The sequence below is a fragment of the Oncorhynchus clarkii genome, chromosome 23 (genome assembly GCF_045791955.1).
Source record: "Oncorhynchus clarkii lewisi isolate Uvic-CL-2024 chromosome 23, UVic_Ocla_1.0, whole genome shotgun sequence".
Taxonomy (NCBI): Eukaryota; Metazoa; Chordata; class Actinopteri; order Salmoniformes; family Salmonidae; genus Oncorhynchus; species Oncorhynchus clarkii.
In genome coordinates, this window is record NC_092169.1 from 33,744,361 (window position 1) to 33,765,325 (window position 20,965).

Consider the following 20,965-nt stretch of genomic DNA (forward strand, 5'->3'; position numbering starts at 1 on the left):
TAACATTAAACAAAGTGTGAATGGTCACGTCATATCGCTGAGTCTCCGTTTCAGTTATTTAACTCAATTAACTCATATTCCTTTGGTCTTTCTTCTGGAGGAAAACAAACTGACATAAATTTTTAAAATGTGATTTAGTTCTACTCACAGGTAAGATGGAGACTTTGGGGAAGTTGTGAAGGGTCTCCCATTCCCTCTTCAGATACTCCAGGGAACCCACAAACACGATGGGTTTCAGCTCGTGGTAGTGGAAGTTGCTAGCTCTCAGAGGCATCACAAGGTTCCTTAGGCCCACCAAAGCCGACTTCGCGTCTCCAAATATACAGACGACCACATGGCCGCTTAGGACAGTCATGGCAGCTTCACTTCTGGTCTGAGACAGGGAAAAAAATCCAGTGACATAATATAATACAAGCCTTATAAAAGGACATTAGAAAGGCTCTTATTTATAACAAGTAATAAAGCATTATACCTGCAGGCTGCAAATTACTAACCAATGCCAGTTATTCTGAACAAAGTGTCCCTTGAAATTATTATTTGTCTACTGACTGTAATATAGTATCTATTAGATTGTAATTTGCCATTTCTAATACAGCATATTGGTATAATAAATGTCCTATACACAGGACCCCCCATGGAGCAAATGGCATGCCAACCACCTCATTACAATGTGTTTAACTGCCCTTTTGTGACACAACACGTCTGTTGCGGGAGAGGACCGTGTCACCAGATGCGTTCCAAATAACATCCTATTCCCTTTAGAGTTGACTACTTTTGACCAGGACCCACAGAAAACCCATAGATATCAGGTCAAAAGTAGTGCACTATATAGGAAATAGGGTGCCATTTGGGACACAAGCACTGATGAATGACCCCCTCAGCGGGAGGGAGTATGGAGACGCGTGAGGGAGTGAGGTACCCACCAAGATGACCTTCTCGATGTCTTTGGACTGGCACCAGTGGAACATCCCTGTGGAGTCGTACTTCTTCACGTTCATGTCCATGTTCTCAATCTGTTCGTTCCCCGGCATGAGGAGAGGGTCATGCCTAATCAAACAAAAGAAGGAGGGAGGGAGGAGAGAAATGGAAGGATAAGAGATAGACCTGCAGGGAGGATTGGAAGCTTGTCGTCGTTGTGTCGTTTTAAAATGTAATGAACTGGCGCGTAGTCGGCAGCCGCTGATCAATATTTGAACATCAAGATGAAAGGCAATAAATTGTTGAGCATTATTTACATGCGGTCGTATAACCTTAAAGTTGGCGAGACAAATCTATCTGGTTTATATTTCAGCTAATGTCAAAGGGGAATTATGTTTTTAATAAAAAATGGAAAGCTGAAATGTCTTGAGTCAATAAGGGTTCAACCCATTTGTTATGGCAAGCCTAAAATTACTAGTTCAGGAGTAAACATTTGCTTAACAAGTCACATAATAAATTGCATGGACTCACTCTGTGTGGAATAAAAGTGTTTAACATGATTTTTGAATGACTACCTCATCCCTGTACTCAACACATACAATTATCTGTCGAGTAGTGCATTTCAAACACAGATTCAACCACAAAGAGCAGCGAGGTTTTCTAATGCACCTATTCGTAGATGGGTAAAAACAAAAAACACAGACATTGAATATTTTTTTGAGCATGGTACAGATATTAATTACACTTTGAAAGGTGTATAAATGCACCCAGTCACTACAAAGATACAGGTGTCTTTCCTAACTCAGTTGTCGGAGAGGAAGGAAACCACTCAGAGATTTCACCATGAGACCAATGGTGACTTTAAAACTTCTTAAGGCTAGGGGGCAGTATTCAGAAGTTTGGATGAATGAGGTGCTCAAAGTAAACTGCCTATTACTCAGGCTCATAAGCTAGGATATGCATATAATTGGTAGTACTGGACAGAAAACACTCATAAGTTTCCAATACTGTTAAAATAATGACTTTGAGTATAACAGAACTGATATGGCAGGCGAAAACCCGAGGAGAATTCATCCGGAATGCTATTTGTTTGAGGTGACACTGTTTAAAATGCCTGTCTATGGAAAATCAAAGGAATACCTCCCAGATTGCAGCTCCTAGGGCTTCCAGTAGATATCAACAGTCTTTAGAAAGAGTTTCAGGCTTGATTTTTGAAAAATTAGCTAGAATTTGTAGTTTTTCTAGGTGGCTCCAATTTTGGCTGTAGTATTGTGGCGCGCGTGGATGAGAGCATGCACTTCGTTATTTATCTCCGGCAATGAACATACTATTCTCCGTCTTAAATTGTATTGTTTATTTACATATTAGGGTACCTGAGGATTGATTAGAAATGTTGTTTGACGTGTTTGGACGAAGTTCATTGCTAACTTTTGGGATTCATTTGCATGCATTTTGAACGAGGGAAACTGGTGGATACTGAGCCAAGCGCACCAACTAAACTGACTTTTTTGGGATATAAAGAAGGACTTTATCGAACAAAAGGACCATTCGTTATATAGCTGGAACACTTGGGATTGCAAACTGAGGAAGATCTTCAAAGGTAAGTGATTTATTTTATCACTATTTCTGACTTTTGTGACGCCTCTGCTTGTTTGGAAAATGTTTGTAATGCTTTTGTATGCGGGGTGCTGTCCTCAGATAATCACATGGTATGCTTTCGCCGTAAAGCCATTTTGAAATCTGACAAAGTGGCTGGATTAACAAGAAGTTAAGCTTTTAAATGACGGAAGACACTTGTATTTTCATGAATGTTTAATATTACAAATTAATATTGCGCTCTGCAATTTCACCGGATGTTGGCCAGGTGGGATGCAAGCACAAAGAGGTTTTTAAACAGTTGAATGGCTGTGATAGGAAAAAACTGGGGATGGATCAAAAACACGCATCCTGTTTGCAATAAGGCACCAAAGTAAAATATGTGTCAAAGAAATTAACTTTCTGTCCTGAATACAAAGTGTTATGTTTGGGGCAAATACAACACATCACTGAGTACCATTCCACATATTTTCAAGCATGGTGGTGGGTATGCTTGTCATCGGCAAGGACTAGGGAGTTTTTTGTTTAATAAAAGACTCACAGCTGTAAACGCTGTCAAAGGGGATTCTAACATGTATTGACTCAGGAGTGTGTGTCACGTTGTTCGTAATAATGATGGTCGGACCAAGGCGCAGCATACATAGAGTTCCACATATTTTATTAGAGAGTGAAACTTAGAAGAAGAAAAAAACAATAAAGAATAAACTAACCTTGACGACAATGCAGTGCTAACAGGCAACTTAACATAAACAATATCCCATAACCCACAGGTGGAAAAAATGCTATTTAAGAATGATCCCCAAATAGAGACAACAGTAACCAGCTGCCTCTAATTGGGAATCATACAAATCACCAACATAGAAAATCAAACCTAGGACCCCACATAGAAAATATAAACTAGAACAAAAACCCCTAGTCACGCCCTGATCTACTCTACCATAGAAAATACAGGTGACAGCGTGAATACTTATGTAAATTAGATATTTCTTTATTTCATTTTCAATAATGTGTAAACATTCTAAAAACATGTTTTAACTTTGTCATTAACTTTGTTATTATATTATATGTAGATGGGTGAGGGAAAAAATGTATCATCCATTTTGAATTCAGGCTTTAACACAACAAAATGTGGAATAAATCAAGGGCTATGAATACTTTGTGAGGGCACTGTATTGTGTCACAAATGGCACCCTAGTCCCTATATACTGTAGTGAACTACTTTTGACCAGAGTACTATGGGCCTTGGTCAAAAGCAGTGCACTATATAGGGAAAGGGTGCCTTTGGTTCGCACCCTCTTTCACTATTGTTAAGTGTCCTGCACTCAATATAGCACTTTACCTCCTTCAGGTTTTCACATAAGCCATCAGCAGGACTGGCCATAAAATTCCAGTTTCCATCCTCAAAACCCACTCATCAATATGATATTAAAAACCTTTTAGAGGATCAGCAAACAAATCACTTTTACTCAAAGTCGAAGTCAAAGCTTTATTTATTCTTATTTTTTTCCACTCTTTTTTTCTGCTTATTCCTGTCAGAAGTGATCAGTGGAGACGCCAACAAACTGCAGGGTCATCAGAGTGAGTGACATCAAATGTGAGGAGGAAGAAGGAAGGAGATGGCAGCAATACACTGCTTCTGGATGCCTCACAAATTGCACCCTACACCTTATGTAGTGCACTACTACCTTTGACCAAGGCCCAAGAGGCTCTGGACAAATGGGCCTTGGTCAAAAGTTGTGCAATACGAAGGGAATAGGGTGCAATTTGGGACAAACCCTCTGACTGGCATGAGCATGGACAACCAATTACGGCTTCCTTACAGCATACAGCTTCTGACGCTGCACTCCTCACGGTAAAGCTTTAACAGACCACACTTTAAATATTTCAGCAATTTGCCCAATCATATTTGCTTTCCAAACTGAAGACCATTAATGTTTTAGCATCTGAGCGGTGTGTGTGTCAGGACCGAACAAACCAATTTCTAGTGAGTGCGGTTATGAGCATCTGAGCTTGATGGTATCCTACGCTGACCACTAAACGTTCTCCAAACAAGCGTACCTGCGGTTGTACTGTGCATGCATTGACGCTAAAACAGATATGATCTATACAGTTCGTTTGAAAACAGTTATAATATTCAGGTTGTGGAGACAGGTTGGGGGGAAGGCCAAACGGTAGTATGAGGGTTAAAGCACATTTTATATGGGATTAATAATTGTGTTTTAGGATATAACGCCTTATCATCAAGTGCTACAGGCATAGAAAAATAAGCATGCCTGTTACCATGTTAATCTATGAAAATAAAACTACTTTTAGTTCCATACATTGTACCTAGCTTTTGTTACAACATGGATTAGTCAAATACATTTGCCTGAAGATAATACCCTCTGAAATATGCACATACTCTGTCTTCATCCTTTTAAATACTTTATATATTTTATCAGTTAAAAGCACTGTATCTTTGATCTGTATGGACATTAGAAGAATGCCACCCTAAGTAAGGTTTTAAGTATGCATGATGGTGTCAACTGAAAGTACAATCCCTCAGGCTCCATCAGACAGGAGACCCAAAATGTCTGCCTGTGGGGGTTTAACCCAAGGCTAAAGCCTTAATGTTCCTCTCTCACAGGAAAGTAGATGGATAACGCTGGCAAACGTCTACTTTAAAGCAGCAATCAGCAGTTGAAACAATAACAAAGCAAACTCCCGTCTCTGTTTTGGTAAAAAGCTGAGGGATGGAGCTAGAGAAATGTAACCACTCTAAAATTCATGGACAGAGCTATGGATGCAAGGAAAGACCACCCATAATATCAAAATTATACTTTGAACAATATTTTGAGGATATATAGTGTTTATTTAAATGTACATTGTTTACAAACATTGGCGTAAAACAAGCTTATATTTTGGGTTGTGATGGAGTGTGACAACTAAGCTCATGAGGCATTTATTTTATTATAATCTTCAAGAATCAGTGTATATCATTAATTTACAAGTCCAAAAATGGATGAAGCAACTGCAGATTGCCCCTTTAAAATGCTTTCTACTTCTCAAACTGAAATCTGTCAGGAGAACTCAATTCAAAACGACAATTCAAAAAGATCCAGATTTGTACGTGAAAGACACAAAGGTTGTGTTTAAACAGGGTTAGTGGAAGAAAAATCGTGGTTGTTTTATTGTAGTGCACGACCCACACTTAAATATGTGAAGAAACACTATACAGTACCAGTAAACAGTTAGGACACACCCACTCATTCAAGGGTTTTTCTTTATTTAAACCATTTTATACATTGAAGAATAATAGTGAAGACATAAACTATGAAATAACACTTACGGAATCATGTAGTAACCAAAAAAGTGTTCTTCAAAGTAGCCAGCCTTTGCCTTGATGACAGCTTTGCACACTCTTGACATTCTCTCAACCAGCTTCATGAGGTCACCTGGAATGCATTTCACTTAACAGGTGTGCCTTGTTAAAAGTTAATTTGTGGAATTTCTTTCCTTCTTAATGCATTTGAGCCAATCAGTTGTGTTGTGACAAGGTAGGGGTGGTATACAGAAGTTAGCCCTATTTGGTCCATATTATGGCAAGAACAGCTCAAATAAGCAAAGACAAATGACAGTCCATCATTACTTTAAGACATGAAGGTCAGTTAATCCGGAAAATTTCAAGAACTTCAAGTGCAGTCACAAAAACCATCAAGTGCTATGATGAAACTGGATCTCATGAGGACTGCCACAGGAAAGGAAGACCCAGAGATACCTCTGCTGCAGAGAATAAGTTCATTAGAGTTATCAGCCTAGGGCCTCCCGAGTGGTGCAGTGGTCTAAGGCCACTAGAGATCCTGGTTCCAGTCCAGGCAGGCTCTGTCGAAGCCGGCCACGACCGTGAGACCCAATTTTGTCCATTCGCGCACTAGCGACTCCTGCGGTGGGCCGGGTGCAGTGCGCGCTAACACGGTCACCAGGTGAATGGTGTTTCCTTCAACACGGTGGCGCGGCTGGCTTCCGGGTTAAGCGGGCATTGTGTCAAGAAGCAGTGCGTCTTGGCTGGGTTGTGTTTCGGAGGACACACAGCTCTCGACCTTCGCCTCACCTGAGTCCGTACAGGACTTTCAGTGATGGGAGAAGACTGTAACTACCAATTGGATACCAAGAAATTGGGGAGAGAAAGGGGTAAAAAATAAATATATAAAGAGTTAACAGCCTCAGAAATTGAAGCCCAAATGAATGCTTCACAGAGCTCAAGTAACAGACACATCTCAACAACAACTGTTCAGAGGAGACTGCGTGAATCAGGCCTTCCTGGTCAAATTGCAAAGAAGAAACAACTCATAAAGGACACCAATAATAAGAAGAGACTTGCTTGGGCCAAGAAACACGAGCAATGAACATTAGACCGGTGGAAATCTGTCAAAATTTGGGATTTTTGGTTCCAACCGCCGTGTCTTTGTGAGACGCAGAGAATGTGAACGGATTATCTCCACATGTCTGGTTCCCACCATGAAGCATGGACGAGGAGGTGTGATGGTGTGGGGGTGCTTTGCTGGTGACAATATCTGTGATTTATTTATAATTCAAGGCATACTTAACCAGCATGGCTACCACAAGATTCTGCAGCGATACGCCATCCCATCTGGTTTGCGCTTAGTGGGATTATCATTTGTTTTTCAACATGACAATGACCCAACACACCTCCAGGCTGTGTAAGGGCTATTTGACCAAGAAGGATAGTGATGGAGTGCTGCATCCGACCTCAGTCCAATTGAGATGGTTTGGGATGAGTTGGACTGCAGGATGAAGGAAAAGCAGCCAACAAGTGCTCAGCATATGTGGGAACTCCTTCAAGACTGAAAAGCATTCCAGGTGAAGGTAGTTGAGAGAATGCCAAGAGTGTGCAAAGCTATCATCAAGGCAAAGGGTGGCTACTTTGAAGAATCAGAGTGGCGCAGCGGTCTAAGGCACTGCATCTCTGTGTAAGAGGTGTCAGTACAGTGAGGACCAACTCCGTATTAATGTCAATATTAATGTCAAGAATTTTGGAATGAGATGTTCGACGAGCAGGTGTCCACATACTTTTGGTCATGTAGTGTATGTTGAACAGATCATTTTAAGAGAATAACATTTATGAAATATGCCAAGTTCTCACAATGGCTGATCATCAGAAACAACCACTTCTATTAGCAATTGGTTATCTCAATTTGTTTTATAATTGATTCTCAGTAGTTGCCTGCATGTGGATATACCTCTTGTTCAAAGTATAAACCATTAGCTCCTTCATATGTACATTTTGGCTGGGCTGATCTAACATTATCAATTTACCTTATACATTTTTTTATTTTACCAGGCAGGTCAATTAAGAACAAATTCTTATTTACAATGACGGCCTGACTTGCATGTTGTGTTTTTAATAATCTGTAGGAAGTTGAAAGGAAGAACAGAACAGGTGCTAATAAGAGTGAAAGCATTTAGTGCTTTTACACACAGCTAAATATTTCATTACGAGCTGCATGTTTCACCACACTCAGTGGAGGCCTGTCACTTCAATCTCCACTCCCCACCATGACTGGTGATTGAGGCAGAGACTGTCTGCCAAGATAGCTATCTCTCACAGTCTCACAGGCACACTGTGTGCGTTCCAAAAGGCACTCTATTCCCTATATATAGTGCGTTACTTTTGACCAGGGCCCATGAGGCTCTGATCATTAGTAGTGCACTATGTAGGGAATAAGGTGCCATTTGGGAAGCAAACACTGTCAACCATGACGGCCTGGCTGCCTGTCACTAGCCTACACCGCCACTCACCTCAGCCGCGATGTACCCAACATGACATGGGTGTCACGGTGCAGACGGGTATAAGCAAATGCTTTGTGACTTTCCACAATTAGATGTGTCTCATGGCCCATCAAGAGGTATGGAAATGGTGTTAATTTCAGCGAGGAGGAAATCGTCAAGGAGGATAGTGGAAGAGGAGGTGAGGTGTGACTTGTTACCTCAGTGACATGTCACTTTCTCTCTCTGCCATCATCAGGAGATGACTATATCACCATGACTGCGTCCCAAATGGCACCATATTCCCTACATAGTGTGTTACTTTTGACCAAAAGGAAGGGTACTTTGTACTTAGAAAATAGGGTTCCATTTGAGATGCATCCTATATCTCCTAGTATCTCCACAGCTGATTGCTTTCATCAACACATACTGTAGGCTATGGGTTAAATTATTTACACTGTGTAGATTTAGCAGAGTCGAAATCTTTATGAATGCCATAGGTTTCAGATCCACCCGTGAACCAAGAAAAGTTTGGGGTGGTTTTATTTTTACATTCTAATTAGTAATATTTCTTCTGCCTAGCTTGTAAGCCTATCACAGTGATGGATTAATTTAGATTCACATTCAACATGAAAGATAATACATCAGTAGCATATAAAATCAATGAATTCTAGAGCATAAGGAGTTGACAGCTCAACTGAGAAGAAACTCTGCTAGAAGCTGGGCATTTTATTTGTGTCAAATTTCCTCTTCCAGCATTCCCTTTAGTAAGAGTAATGTAGCTACAGCAGCTCCTAGCTGTGGGTGAACACTCTGTCCCGCTCCACTCCAGCAGGCAATGAAAGCAGGCGATGGCTTTGAAAATGCTCCCCCCATCATACAAACTGACAAAGGCATGCTTTTCAAAAACCCACAGCCAATCTGTTGATCATTACTTATTTACAGAGGCCGTGGGGCCCCCAGGTCCTGTAGAAAACACATTTGATATAGTATACATAACCAGATGGGTTTTTTTCTCCGCTTGTAGAAATAAAGTATCCCTGAGGCTAACCCAAACAATCCCCTCTTCTCCACAGCGCATACAGCCAGGCAGTCAGGCGATGCACCATGTAGCTCTTAAGTAGTTCATATATGAAAGATCAGATCTACCTGTATATCCAGCAGTATTAACATGGCCAACAGAGGAGGAGGATACGATAGGATAAACTTCAACGTCCCCTAAGGGGGAAATTGGCTTAAACACACAGTGCTGCTGTATACAAAATAAGCACTGTACATTACACACTTTGATGTGAGTCTGGTGCGTTAGCGTCCATTTAGCTAAGGGCTATAACATGAAAAGACCTTAGTCTGAGTAACATTACAGATCACCAGGTCTTCAACTACCTTCCCAGGAGCCAGGGAAACCTCCTAAAGTGGTACTGTAAAGCTCTGACACCACTTTGAAGCAAATCAAAAGAGGGCAAATGCCTGCTAAGAAAAATGTCCAATCTAACAGATCAAAGAAAACATGTGTAAATGATGTGACAAACAGGGACACTCCTTAGTTTTCTGCACAAAGGTGATTTCCTCATGTAAGAGGGTGAACAAATGTTTGTGGGTAACTGTAAAGTGTAGTACTATTATAACTTGCTCGGAAGTACCTTCAATTCAACTTACTTTTACACAAGTACATAGAGTAGTAATATAAAGTAGAATTACATCATGTTTTATACAGAGAGGTTTTGAGTTGTTCCATACACTGCTGTGTGACTTCTCTCTGACCTGGTCCATCTATTACCTTTCCTCTTTAATGATAAGGATTCTTCTATTCCCTCTAATGGCCTCATGTGTTGAATAACAGTCCCTATCACCCATCAAAATCAATAAACACTCATTTAATTCCATGGGACAAGATAAAAGCAAGGTAGCATTTGATTTTCAGTTTGGATGGTGATGGTGCACATCACTCGTGGCCTTATGAACCAAAAATAGAACTCAAAGGGATCGCTACAATAGAGGAGTAGCCCCAGGCGATAGAACCACAGGAGCCTCTCTGATTGGGTGGTGATGTCATTAGTGTCACTGCTGTTTAAAGACTCCAGTACATGTGGATGGGACTAGGAGGGTGACAGTTGAGGCCTTAAAACGAGAGTATTTCTCAAACAGATTATCATGGTCGGCCCGTCTGTCCCTCTCATTAAATAACTATTGAAGCTCTATGTGTCATTCACCGCTGATGAACTGACAGAGTAAAAATGCTTCGGCGTTAGAGAGTTCTGTCCCTTCTTTTTCTATGTCTAATTCCATGCAACACTTATCATCACAGTTGTTAGGTTAAAGAAATCAAAAATAATATTACTGATATATAGTGCTCTCTTGAAGCTGTTGTCCTACCTCATCATTTTTGGTGACCCGTTGGGTGAATTCCTTGTGTCTCCATTACGTTGTTTCTTTTTAGGCGACAGTGTCGAATACTGCTCCTCTTCGACTGCAAGCACAGACAAGAGTGTGAGGAACAAAGGAATGGCTGAGTGAAAACACTTATAGTAAATCATACATTTACTGTATGTACTATAAGTAACAACACCAAGACAACACAATCAGTTCAAAGGTCAGAGAAGATCCCAAAGAGAGAGGTTAGAATAAGGAGACCAGGAGGTGAGAAAGGAGTGAGGAAAGGGTGAGGTGGGGTAAGGAAAAGACAGGAGGGCACATGGTATGCAAGTACAACCTGACATGTTTGACAAACAGTCCAAAATCCCCAAAATGCAACTCAACCAAAATGCAGGTGCACATTGTCCGTGTGTGTGAACATAATGATCCAACATGCTGTGTGCCATCCCCATCATGCTGCTGAAATAATGTATCACTGACTTACTGTAAAACTGACTTACTGTAAAATGTAATTTCTGTAAAACAGACTTACTGTAAAACGTTGATAAGTGCTCATTTTAGCTCTTACTGTAGCTTTCATACTGTGCATAGAATATTATATGACAAAAATGGTACAATACAGTACTGTACAAGAATCCCCATAAAAACCAAGCCCACACTAGAAGGGCAATTACAAATCATACCTTCTCTTTTCCTTGTCAAACGTTTCTACATGTATATCTTGTTCACATTCTTTAGAAATATACAAACTGTAATTATCCTCATAAAGCAAACCATTTCTGAATCATTGTAGTTTAAAAATGCAGTATGGAATCAACCCATAGAATTAGCTATTGCTCGATTCAATCCATAGCGTAATAGAAATTTAAAGGCAATGTTCCCGAGTTAGCGGAGACTGCATTCACAGTAAACATTGCATATGTCAGCTTAATCGGAAATCAATCGTGTTATAGTGCTGAACTTCCGCAATACGGATTGAATCAAGCCCCTAGTATCACTAAGAGGGTGTGACTGACTGTAACACATGCATTAACCCAGTATAGGCAAATATTATTTAAAATTCCATATGGCCATGTCCTATTAGCGACTACTCATTATATTAGAAACACTTAAGATGCTTCTACTGCCGGCTATGAAAATCACTCACAATGTTCGTTCATCTAATTAAGATAATAAAGCATAAATATCACGGAGATGACATCGGAAATATGGCCCCTTTGTTCCAATGTCTGAATGCATCTGAGGTGGCTGGTCTTTAGTTTCCTCTCGTCTCGGGGCCTGACGACATTGACTGCGATGCCCTTGGCTCGTGTAATTAGGTTTGTCTGAGTGCCAGTATGATTTATCCACCGCTCAGCTTCCCCTTGGACATTGTCTTTTAACACTACGTGAAACTACATGCACTGACCCAGGCTCTTCTCTTTGCGGAAAAATAAATTACAAGTTTCACCCTCGAGTAGAAATTAATTTAGCTGATATCACATTTATACACAAAAAAATAAAGAAAAAACAGCTCCTCTGTGCCAGTTGAGTGAAAATAAAATTGAAGAAAAACAGCAAGCTTCTAACTAAGACTGTTACTAAAATCCTCTCATTGCATGTTAGCGTTTCTATTCACTTATCTTTAACACACAACTAGCCATGTTAGCAGCCATGTTGAGTTATAACGAGTTAGATATACAAAACCAGGATAATGTCCCAAATGGCACCCTATTCCCTATATAGTGCACTACTTTTGACCAGGGCCCATAGTAGTGCACTAGGGAATAGGGTGTCGTTTGGGACACACTCAGACAAAACCAGGAGAAGCAGCTAAGTGGTTTTAAATGGTGTTTCAGACTGTCAACATGACACAACGTGTTTAAACCTGACCTTCCTTTACAAAGGAATCTAGAATGTAACTCCTACATTCAAATGAATAACATCTCAAATATCATGGTCCTTTGAAGTTGGGCTACACGTTCAATTGCAACGCTGCTGGCATGTCTACCTACGACAGCATAATGGAAACAGGGACGAAGCACTGTAAGTAAGGGGCTTTCAGCAGAGTGGGATGCTGCTCACCCACACACAGACACACTGCTGGAGATGGCTGGTCGTTTGTTCACATCTTCCTCAGTCAGTTTGTTCAATATTTAATAGCTCCCAGCTGACAGCTGCACACACTGGGTCATTAGTAAGGAATGCTACACATGCAACCACTCCACTCCACCCCAGCAGTACAGCAGCCTAAGCTTCAGTCACAAACACATGTGTTGTGACGTTAGCTGTTGTGCAGGGCCTAGCTAGCCTAGCCACACCGTGCCGCACAGAGGCGAAACGCAAAGGGGGCTTGCAACCCCTCCACTAGAGCCTAGCAACAGCCTCACTCACAAACACATGCGTTATGATGCTAGCTAGTATTGTTGAGCCGGGCCTAGCTAGCCTAGCCACACCGTGCCGCAAGGAAGGGCAACACGAGGGGGCTTGCAATCTCTTCATTCAACCCCAGCCACAGTCTCAAACACATGCACCTGTGTGTTGTTATCTAGTAGTGGTGAGCAGGGGCCTAGTTACTGTTGCCTAGCTAGCCACACCATGCTGTGGTTCTATGTGAGAGGGCTTCTTACATGTACAGTGTCTCATATTGAGCAGGGTGGCATTACTAGAGTGACTGGGCTGGTATCTGTATTTCACTGGCAGGCTGCGTGCCCTCAGGAGCCTGCTGGCCTCCTCTGCTGCCAGCCCCCCTGGTCCACCTGGTACCCTCGCCACCTCGACCAGCTCTCTGGAACCCAGGAGGCTACGCCTCAGCACTGAGGGCCCCCTGGAAGGCTGCAGGCTTCCTTTACGGTTGTTGACTAGAGGAACTGACCCAGAGCCGGACCCAGAGCCAGGCAGTACTACTCCACTGTGGGGCGTTGCTACTTTATGGTGGGTCGCGTTGGCCGTGGAGTTGTGGTTCAATTTAATAGACTTGTTCTGATAGGTTGACCTTTTGATAAGGGTGTTGTCTTTAACTGCCAAATAGAAAATAATGAAAATTAGCAAATAACAATAATCACAGTTTATGAAATGTAGTTTGTCCTCAAATTAGTAACTATGGGGTTGATTTTAAATGTCTTTAATAATGGGTTGGATATCAGTGGATTTTTTTGTTGTTGTTCACAGTCGTGTCATTCATTATTATTTTAAGTATGGGATATGGCACAAGAATACTAACAGTTAAATAATTAAGGATCTCATTGTTATTAAACACCACTTAACCAGTAGACTCTTAAAATGAAATGTTAGATATGACATTCACTTTGATATTCATAATAAACATTAATTAATTAAGCAGGGCTTTCAGGTGTTACTTGGATTGTTGTACGATAAGAACAACGGCATGACAACGGACATTTACAATCAGTGTCTAAAAAGGAAAAATAGCATAATGCTGAATGAGGAAGAACTCAACGTAGTTTATCACAATAAATCTAATAAATCAACTATTTTAATCCCTAATCAAAGCAGTTTATTTGTTTATTTACTTATCTAATTTCCTAGTGTTTAAAATAGACAAAAAATTGTAAATATGACTCAAATCTAACAATTCCATCAGGAGGAAGATATTTCCACCTCGCCCAAAGCTAGCTGGGAACAGAAGCCAGTGAAGCCAGGGTGTAGAGATGATTATTTAACTGGTCAGCTGTCTAATACATTACCATCCCAGCCCCAAACCTCCTGCATTCATCTGTCCCACGTCAAACCCACACAGCTTTACAGCAGGGACAACACATTGTGGCAGATGGGCTGGCTATCTAGGACCAATGATGTTCAGTGCATTCTGAAAGGCTGAATACTTATGTAAGTATGGTATCTGTTTTTTATTTGTAATAAATTTGCAAACATTTCTAAAAACCTGTTTTTGCTTTGTAATTATGGGGTATTGTGTTTAGATTGGTGAGGATGTTTAATACATTTCAGGATAAGGATGTAACGTAACAAAATGTGGAAAAAGTCAAGGGGTCAGAATACTTTCCGAATGCACTGTAAAATATTTGCCCTGGATTGCTGATTCTATATTGGCCATTGAGAGCCTTTGAAGACACCAGTCGGTATTGGCACTACCCAGTAGGAGCAGTCCTCCATAGGACATTAATGTAATTCTACAGTATTTTAATTAAATGTTTCAAGGATGTACATGTATTTAAATATTTGTGTTGTTGTAGTGGGGACAGTAATATTAGTAACCTCACAATTATACTTTAAGGAAAAGGTTTATATATATAAAATAAAATAAATTAGCTCACAAAACATAATTGAAAGTATGCATTAAGCTGTCTGTAATAGAATTAACTTGGCAAAGATGAATATAGTCATTTATAACTTCTATAGCTTCCAAAATAACATTTCTATAGCTTCCTAAAAATGTTTAACAATGGTTTGGGGACTGGAAAGATGGAGGCACAGTGGTTTCAACACAGCACCCCCTACCAGTCATCTAGTGTATGTATAATTAATTGTCTAGGGCCCTCAACTCTGTAGATGGTCTATAGTAATATTTTCTCACTGCACTATACCCCTCCTAAATAATGTAGACGATTATGTGTTCTCATTGTCAACTCCCCCCCCCCCCAATGAAAACAATTGATCCAATAGCTATTTCCAAGCGCTCTTGAAATTCTCCAGACATAAGTGTTATCTGAGAACTAGAGTGCTATACTCTACAGTCCAGTGAACTCCAGAGATACCTTAGAGCCGTAGCACCATCTACTGCTCAAATTACAACTAATACTTCATGAAACATATAGTATTGGAATATACAACTGAAAAACAAACAGGTATCGGTCTGTACTTTCCACAAATAAATATTTTTAAATCAATAAATAAAGTGATACAATAAAATGTCAAAGTTAATTTGCCTCATGTACCATGTTAGGCTTTACTGTACAGCAATGTTTTTATCACAGGGCAACATCAGACAGACACAAGCCCCCCTCCCAAAGATACACAACCCAGTCCAGAAGGACATACTACATAGTCGCTTTATCAACGTCAGTGGTTGAGGATGTGGGATTATTGAGCAGTGAAACACAGGAGTGGCTGACAAGCAGGGTTGAGGTAAAACAAAATATATATATATATATATATTTTACCTTTATTTGACTAAGCAAGTAGTTAAGAACACATTTTTATTTTTATTTAATGCAGTCAATCCAGGAAGTTAAAAAAAAAGAAGAAAAAAAAAAAAGAAGAAGAATTCCAATTACAATTGTTCTCCCATTAGAAAAATAACCATGAAGGAAAACTGGAATTGTAATTTAAGTGTACTTCCTGAATTAATGAAATTAATTGAAATGGAATTGACCCCAACCCTACTGACGAGCAAACAGGAAAATATGAGGTAGACACAGTCAGAAGGATGGCGGCAGGGAATGGACAGGGGACTGGGATTAATGACTTAAGAAACAAATAAAAACATAAATTGAAATCAAAACTTACTTGATTTGATATATCCGTTATAGTTATTTTTTGCTGAGAAAAATGCAGATACAATGAGAGGTTACAGGGTTGTTGCAATGAGAGCAAATTATATAGGATAATAATACAGGTTAAAACTGAAGGATACAATGTTGGTTAGAAAGCCGCTGTTGGGTTGAATCTCTTTAAGACACCACTGAACTGTGGTGTGCCTTGAAGACCATATAGACAAAGCAATGGAAAATATAAAAAAATATGAAGAAAAAGAAGAATGTTTCAATGATTTGCGGTGATGCCGTCAGCAAGCTGAAATTATGAATGGTTAACTTAAAATGATAAACCGTATTGTTACAGCGCAACGTAGTTGTAGTTACTGCATATACAGTACAGCATACATTGATGACAGAGGCCTATAGCAGAATGGTCTACATTTACAAAGGAAAGGTTTTCCCTACTCCCCGGTAGGGATATCCCCGGTTCCACAGGATTGCCTGGGAACATCTGGATGCATGGAAGTTACTTTCTGTGAGTCAGTGATTCGGCTTTTGGACCCAGAGAAAGTACATGTTCATAAGTACCTTACGCATTGAATTCCCATTCCTGTATAGTACAATATAAAGGTCAGGCTTTGGGCTAAAGGCAGGACTGTGACAGGACATGTTCAACCAGGGAGCATGCTGGTCCTGGCATCTGTCGCCTGCGATCGGCCGGCACAGGACTAAGAGACTAGCATCTGTCCCCCAGCGAGGGGGGGGGGGGGGGGGGGGCGAGAGGGACCGAGAAATGGGGAAAGAGGGAGAGAAGAGAGGGAGAGGAAGGGAGAGAGAGAGGAGGAGAGAGGGGGCCCTGGGGGAGGAGAGAAGGAGAGAGAGAGATGGGGAGAAAGGAAGTGAGGGAGAGGAAAGGAGAGAGAAAGGAGGAGAGAGGGGGAGCAAGGGTGCTCTGGGTTGCCTAGTGGTTAGGAACTGTCACCCTGAGTTTCATGACAACCGGTAGCACTCAAAAAAAAAAGAAAATGCAAACATAATTTCCATGTCAGCCCGCGTAAGTCCCTGCCCTCAGCATGCCGCACACCGTGTAGACAGCGACTCTGGAGTATTCTCTGCTATCTTATCCATGCAGCCAGACTACAGCTAGTCAACTGGTCACATCCACAACAGCCCTGGAAGACATGATGCAGCTGGAGGGGAGAGGATAGCCCCAGAGATGTAACTATGTGCTGGAGATCTGCTTTTGATTAAAATACGTTTGCTTAAACAAATTTGGACTGACTTAATATATCAAAATAACATGTAACACATTGCATATTCTGCTCTTCTCAGGACTTATTTTCCCCCGACACAAACAACAACATGCACTAGTGTCGAGTGATGATGTCATGCGCCGACACCTCAGAGAGATATAAAATGCCTGAGTTATCAGGAACAAAGCTCCCTTGGCTCCATGTCTGTATCTCTGTCTGTAGGGGCCTGAGTTACCAGAGACAAAGCTCCCTTGGCTCCATGTCAGTGTCCCTGTCTGTAGGGGCTTGTTTCTTGGCAGGGTGGGTTGTGTGTCTTACAGCCCCGGCTCTTAAAGCACCTCAGTGATGAGTGATCCAGGTCACTAGTAAATGTACCACATAGGCCACAGCATTATGAAACCCTTCAACAATGTCCAAATAATAAAGGCAAGGAGAATTGGTTATGTCCATCCAAAATATCTAAATATTATTTAACATTTTGTCAATAAACTCAGCTTATTCAAATGTAAGAGATGTACTGTAACCAACTAAAAACATTTCATAATTCAATAAAATAATGATACATCATTTCATACCCATCTTAAAAGAATCCATATAAATTACACATTTTTAAAACAACAACAATAAAGCCGTAAATTATCTGACGCTAAAGTAAAACCAAAACACAAACTATGAAGAAACACCAGCACAACACACGCTAGACTAACATAGCATGCTCTAGAAGACAACTACCATCTTCACTAGTAGCAGGACAAAGACACTACACAATACCTAAAATCATAACACGAATATCCAACAACATCAACAATTACGCCAGTAGCTAACTAAAGTGCCATATTTAAACTATCGATTCCTTTTAAACCATACAGAAAACAAACGAGCCAGACTTTGTACCACATGAACATACATACAGTGAACATCACGAACATGGATAACACATGCTGTGTCACGTTGACAACTTACAGGCACTTAAAGTGGTTGAGCAATCATTAAGAGAGACAGGAGAGAGAGGGAAGCCACGTTGCTGAAGGGTGTCCTTCGTGTTACTATCATGATGCACATTGGCTGACATGCAAGAGCAGTCACACTCTGAATGGCCGCAATCAAAACAACATGCCAGCATCATTCTCTTGTAGACGGACATCTTGGCTACAGTCATGGGACGGTAGGGTGGTTGGTTGGTTGGATGGCAGGATGAGAGGAGGAGAGGAAAGGCAGCAGGTTAATGGCAACACAAGGTTATTCTGTACCTAGGAAGGAGGATGGGGCTAGGGAATACTTGGGAAGGGAGTAGCTGGGGAGTCAGACTCGAACTACCACATCGCTGACTGGTACTACTATTCTATAATCTAAAACTGACCAATGTAGCTAAATCCTATTGTGGGCTTTAGTTTGAAAACATTCATTGATGCTAACTTCAGTCAGTAGCTATCTTCTGAGACTAGTGGATGTAAATATCAAAGGGTCAATGATGACACTCAAGGTCATGGATGATAGATGCCCTGAGGTGAAATACACTGTACTCAATACTTGCATATAAAAGGTGAGTGGATGGGCTACTGTATTCGTTGTGTAGTGTATCACAGTTATACACAGTTATAGTATCACAGTTACACCAAAGGTATATCACATGATATAGTATGCAGCCTAAAGGTTTAAATAAAACAGTTTGCTGGTTTTGTGATGAACATGAACTGTAAGCATTTGACAACCCAAGCAAAGCAGGACTGTGGAATCTCAATGTTATGCCAAAAGCTATAACGCTACAGTATATCTTTGTCATCTTGACATAGATCCTCAGAAAAGTTCACATGATGTAGCCACTGGATGAGATGTTAGCCACATACAGTACAGTACACACGTAAGAGGATGGGACTGGGTGCTGGTTTGGCCTCAATGGGAAAGAATTGGGTTCACTTTGTTGGATTTGTAAAAAGTGAAGGTGTAGTGACTTTTGGGTAGAAAAAAATGGCACTTTCAGATTTCAAATGGTAGGTTGTTGTAATCATTACTAGTTTATAGAGTTTGGAGGACATCTGGTGGTTAGTTGCAGTAGAACTGATTATTTTTCTACAGAAGTCAAATATGTATCATGTATCATGTAAACATCACACTCTAAAAAAAGGTTATTGAGGGGTTCTTTGTCAGGTGTGAGGGTGATAAGCGTAACATTTTTTTTTGCATTTCAGGAAGGGTTCTTTACTGCTGTGATGGTTGTGAAGAACCATCATGTTCTTTCCCCCCAACATGAATGCCTTTATGCCATGAAGCACTACACTGTTAAAAAGTTACTCTAATTTTTACTCATTCCGGGGGTTTTCTTTATTTTTACTATTTTCTACATTGTAGAATAATAGTGAAGACATCAAAACTATGGAATGACATATCATGTAGTAACCAAAAAAAATTGTTAAGCAAATCAAAATATATTTTATATTTGAGATTCTTCAAAGCAGCCACCATTTGCCTTGATGACAGCTTTGCACACTCTTGGCATTCTCTCAACCAGCTTCATGAGGTGCCTGGAACCTGGAATGTATTTCAATTAGCAGGTGTGCCTTGTTAAAAGTTAATTGGTGGAATTTCTTTCCTTCTTAATGCGTTTGAGCCAATCAGTTGTGTTGTGACAAGGTAGTAGTGGTTTACAGAAGATAACCCTATTCGGTAAAATACCAAGTTCATAATATGGCAAGAACAGCTCAAATAACCAAAGACAAATGACAGTCCATCATTACTTTAAGACATGAAGGTCAGTCAATCCGCGAACATTTCAAGAAATTTGAAAGTTTCTTCAAGTGCAGTCACAAAAAACATCAAGCCCTATGATGAAACTGGCTCTCATGAGGACCGCCACAGGAAAGGAAGACAAAGAGTTACCTCTGCTGCAGAGGACAAGTTCATTAGAGTTAACTGCACTTCAAATTGCAGCCTAAATAAATGCTTCACAGAGTTCAAGTAACAGACATCTCAACATCAACAGTTCAGAGGAGACTTCGTGAATCAGGGCTTCATGGTCAAATTGCTGCAAAGAAAACACTACTGAAAGACACCAATAAGAAGAAGAGACTTGCTTGGATAAAGGAACAATAGCAATGGACATTAGACCGGTGGAAATCTGTCCTTTGGTCTGATGAGTTCAAATTTTGATTTCTGATTCCAACTGCTGTGTCTTTGTGAGACGCAGAGTAGGTGAACGGATGATCTCTGCATGTGTGATTCCCACCGTGAAGCATGGACGAGGAGGTGTGATTGTGTGGGGAGGCTTTTGTGGTGACGCTATCTGTGATTTATTTAGAATTCTAGGCACACTTAACCAGCATGGCTACCACAGCATTCTGCAGAAATACATCATCCAATCAATCTGGTTCGTGCTTAGTGAGACTATCATTTGTTTTTCAACAGGACAATGACCCAAAACACACCTCCAGGCTGTGCAAGGGCTATTAGATCAAGAAGGAGAGTGATGGAGTGCTGCATCAGATGACCTGGCCTCCACAATCACCCGACCTCAACCCAATTGAGATGGTTTGGGATGAGTTGGACCTCAGAGTGAAGGAAAAGCAGCAAACAATTGTTCAGTATATGTGGGAACTCTATCAAGACTGTTGGAAAAGCATTCCT

The 20,965-nt window shown here is 40.6% G+C and overlaps 1 protein-coding gene across 2 annotated transcripts in view; it reads right to left on the minus strand.

Annotated features, from left to right (window-relative positions):
* The window catches only part of LOC139382018 (calcium-activated potassium channel subunit alpha-1a-like), a 201,392-nt gene that overhangs the window by 24,676 nt on the left and 155,751 nt on the right, over positions 1-20,965 (minus strand). The window contains exons 19-22 of one of the 2 annotated variants that reach the window (XM_071125934.1): positions 16,123-16,155; positions 10,657-10,750; positions 924-1,047; positions 149-373 (exon numbers count right to left, since the gene is read on the minus strand). In XM_071125934.1, coding sequence (XP_070982035.1) covers positions 149-373; positions 924-1,047; positions 10,657-10,750; positions 16,123-16,155 — 476 coding nt within the window. The remainder of the gene's footprint in view (positions 1-148; positions 374-923; positions 1,048-10,656; positions 10,751-16,122; positions 16,156-20,965) is intronic. The other variant, XM_071125935.1, reaches the window with a different exon arrangement.